Source organism: Muntiacus reevesi, chromosome 3 (genome assembly GCF_963930625.1).
Source record: "Muntiacus reevesi chromosome 3, mMunRee1.1, whole genome shotgun sequence".
Taxonomy (NCBI): Eukaryota; Metazoa; Chordata; class Mammalia; order Artiodactyla; family Cervidae; genus Muntiacus; species Muntiacus reevesi.
In genome coordinates, this window is record NC_089251.1 from 75,501,382 (window position 1) to 75,504,858 (window position 3,477).

Below are 3,477 nucleotides of genomic sequence, written 5' to 3' on the forward strand. Positions count from 1 at the left end.
AGATACAAATAAATCGTCATGCAGGTGGGGTGCCGGGTCCGTGGGAACCAAAAGGAGAAGCCGTGCTTGTCCTAGAAAGTATACAATTGTCACCTCTTTTATGTTGTCTGCCCGCAGTATCAGCGTTTGTGACTGTTGGCTGTCGCGGTCCTTTGGGGTGGCCGTGGTGGTAGATGGTGGTTGGGAGTTGCTGATGGTTTGCGTTTAACTTGTTATTTTTCTTGGTTTTTATTTATTTTTGGCTGGAGTGGAAGTGTGTGTGTATTTAGGTGTGTGTATGATTGTGTATCCTGATTTCGGTTTGTTCTGGGGATGGAGGAGGAAGAGGAGGCGGTCAAGGAGGAGGAGGGGAAGGAGTGGGGAGGGGGGAGGAGGGCGGCCTTGGGTATCATACATCACATTCCGAGTCGCTGGAGGTTACCGAGAGGATGGAGGTGCCGGTGTCCGCGCGCTCCGTCAGGCTCGACACGCTGGTGGTGGGACTGGCCGCTGTGGACGGCGACTCTGCTGAGCCGTGCGTGGGGCATCCGGGCTCGGCCAGCGAGCGCATGCCGCTCGGTCCAATGGCCTGGTGCTGGAGCCTGCGGGAGACAGAAAACGGCGCGCGCCCTGACACTGCAGCCCCAACACCCGGCTCCGACAAGCCTCCACCCCAAGCCCGCGCCGCCGGGAGCCGGGCCTGCCGCCCCCCGTTCTACTCCGCCTGCCCCAACCCAGTGCCCTTCGCCACCGCCCCCACCCCCCCACCCCCCGACTCCGCTCTCTGCGCTCATCCCCCTCCTGCGGGCACCTAGCCGTTCCCAGGCGCAGCAGAGCCTTCCCCAGCACGGTCTGGGCTCCCGTCTCCCTTTCCCCGGGGTTCTCTGGGGCCTCCCAAAGCTTCCCAAAGTAGGGCGGGCCTCGGAGGAAGAGGTAGAACGCCAGGCCGGCCGCCTGGGGAGGCCTGGGCGCTTGCTGCGAAAGAGGCCCAGCCCCAAAGGGGCAGAAGTCAGGCAGAGGCAGGATGTTTCTACTTCCCCAGACCCTGGGACTCTTCAGACTCAGTTGGCTGTCCCTGGAGCAGACAGGTCCCCTCCCTGCCTCCTGCTTCAGCTCCCCCAAGCACAAATCCAGAGCTGCCGGATGCTCGCCCGCTGCCTCTCCCGTGGAGGACCGGTTGGCTTTGCTCTCTGGATCCCTGAGCAGAGCGCAAGATCGGGGGAAGAGAAAACGGTGAAGCTGGGAGCAGAAAAGCAGGGAGAAAGGAGCGAGAGAGAAAGTGGGCGATAGAGGAGGCAGGAGGAGACTGTAGAGCCGTCTTTGGCTGCCCCTTCCCCGCTCCAGGCTGCCAGTACCTAGTCTCTCTGAGTTCTCTCTACAAGGAGGCCTTCTCCTGGTCCTGGGCGCTGCCCTCATCGGACGAAAAACTGGCTCCACAGGCACGGGTGAGAGGGCCAAAGGCTCAGGCCTGGGCCACCTAAACCGGAAAACACTCCCTCCCTCCAGGGATTCACACCCAACCCACAGCCCAGGCAGCTGTCAGCAGCTGCGGCCTGGCTCCCTGCAGTGCATTAGGCCAGGGCACACCCAGGCAGGCTCGGGATACAGGCTTTCCCTCGGGGTTTCACCCAACTCTCTCCTTCCCCGGCACCTCCCCACTTCTTTTTCTCCCTACTTACCCCAGGCCCAGCTCTGCTGACAGCTCAAGCCCAGGACAAGTTTGTGACTTTGTGACCAACTTGCCAGGCAGCAAGGCAACTTCTTTTCCTGCTTATTCCCTAACTTAGTGGACCAACGGCATGTTCCTTGGCTAGGGCAGGAGGGCTGCACCGACAGCCGCGGCCTCTCCACTCCCAGCCTGGTTCTCCAGTTGCTGGTCAGACAACTTGCAACGCCTTGGGAACAGGCCTACTGCACGGTGGCCACCTCGGCCTTTTCCCCTTGTGGCAGGGACCCAGTTCAATTTCCTCTCCCAGACCTTCGTGGATTCCTCCCAGGGTTTTTGCAGTGAGTGGAAGTAACAGCCAGGTGGCAAGGAGCTCTTTCCCTCCTTCCCTGTCTGCAGGCTCTAGCGGAGCCCAGAGCCGGATCCCGGGCTGATAAGGCTGGCCCGGGTGCAGCACGGGGCTAAGGCTCCCAAGGACCCGACCCAGAGGTTATGGACACTCAGGACCTCATCCATACTCTCTCCACACCGACACGAGCCCCTTCAGGGCAAAAACAGCCCATACGACCACGCTCGCCCTTCTTCCGCGCTGCCGGGCAAGCGGAAACTTTCTCCAAACTGACCAAGAGGTCTAGGCTTCTCGCGCGCCCGGCAGCCGCTCGCCTCCTGCCTCCTGTCCACTCAAGCCTATTTTCCACCCATCTCCCCCTCCCCGTCCCTGGAGACGGTAGCCAGGCCGCGGGGCCCCCGCCACTGACCTGTTCTTGGCCGCCGCGGCGCGGTCGCGCTGCCTCCGGTTCTTAAACCAGTTGCCTACTTGTGTGGGAGTGAGGCCGGTGGCCTGCGCCAGTTCGCGTTTCTTGCTGGGGTTGGGGTAGGGGTCCTGCAGGTACCACTCCCGCAGCAGGCTCCGAGTCCGCTCCTTGAAGCAATGCGTCTTCTGCTCGCCGTCCCAGATGGTGCGCGGCAGCGGGAACTTCTTGCGCACGCGGTACTTGTCCACCGGGCCGAGCGGGCGGCCGCGCAGCTTCTCGGCCTCCTGGTAGTGCGCCTCGAGCCACATAGCCTGCAGCTTGCCGTGAGACTCCTTGGTGAACTTGTGGTTCTCCAGGATGTGGTAGAGGTCGCGGAAGTTGCCCGTGTGGAAGGCGACCACGGCGCGCGCGCGCAGGATCGACTCGTGCTTGTTGATGGCCTCGCACGCCCCGGGGGCCACGGGCAGCGACCAGAGGAAGCGGCCCAGCCGCTCGATGTCGCCCGTCTCCTCCAGCGTCTCGCAGACGCTGGCCACCTGCTCCGGCGAGAAGTTGAGGGTGGGCAGCTGGAACATGGACAACTCTTCCGGGGGGGCCCTGGAGCCGCCGCCGCCGCCTCCCGCTCCGCCAGCACCGCCGCCTCCCACACCGTTCCCGCCGCCGCCGCCGCCGCCTCCCGAGCCGTTCCCGCCGCCGCTACTCGCCAGAAGTAGGGAGCGGTGGTGAGAATCGGCGAAGTTTGGCAACAAGAAGTGGGAGGAATAGAGGTCTAGGGGGGAGCGGAATACCATGGACTGACCTGAGAGGAGAGGAGAAAATTCAGGGAGAGGAAGAGAGAGGGGAGGAAGAGGAGGAGAGGGGCGATGAGGACCAGGAGGAGGGAGAGGAGAGGGGGGAGGCGGAGGAGGGAAGGAGGGGGGAGCGGGAGGAGGGGGAGGAGGAAGGGCGTAAGGGACACCCACACCCCGAACACATCCACACACACACACACCCGCGCAGCCACATAGAGAGGGAGGAAGGAGAGCGGCCCGGTGCGCGCGCGCAGAGAGAGAGCCCGAGACAGAGAGAGGGAGAGGG

The 3,477-nt window shown here is 63.4% G+C and overlaps 1 protein-coding gene across 1 annotated transcript; it reads right to left on the reverse strand.

Annotated features, from left to right (window-relative positions):
• Nucleotides 1–388: 388 nt before the first annotated feature.
• On the reverse strand, nt 389–3,191 carry SIX3 (SIX homeobox 3). The gene is made up of 2 exons (XM_065927373.1): nt 2,404–3,191; nt 389–581 (listed from the first exon to the last, which is right to left on the reverse strand). The coding sequence occupies exons 1-2, from the start codon at nt 3,189–3,191 to the stop codon at nt 389–391; spliced, it is 981 nt and encodes a 326-aa protein (XP_065783445.1).
• Nucleotides 3,192–3,477: the final 286 nt, after the last annotated feature.

Bases quoted from the DNA above. Each gene is read 5' to 3' on its own strand.
- SIX3 (XM_065927373.1), bottom strand. From the start codon at position 3,191: ATGGTATTCCGCTCCCCCCTAGACCTCTATTCCTCCCACTTCTTGTTG. The intron at 582-2,403 runs GTCAGTGGCGGG...TGTCTCCCGCAG, and splicing joins GCCGCGGCGGCCAAGAACAG to GCTCCAGCACCAGGCCATTG.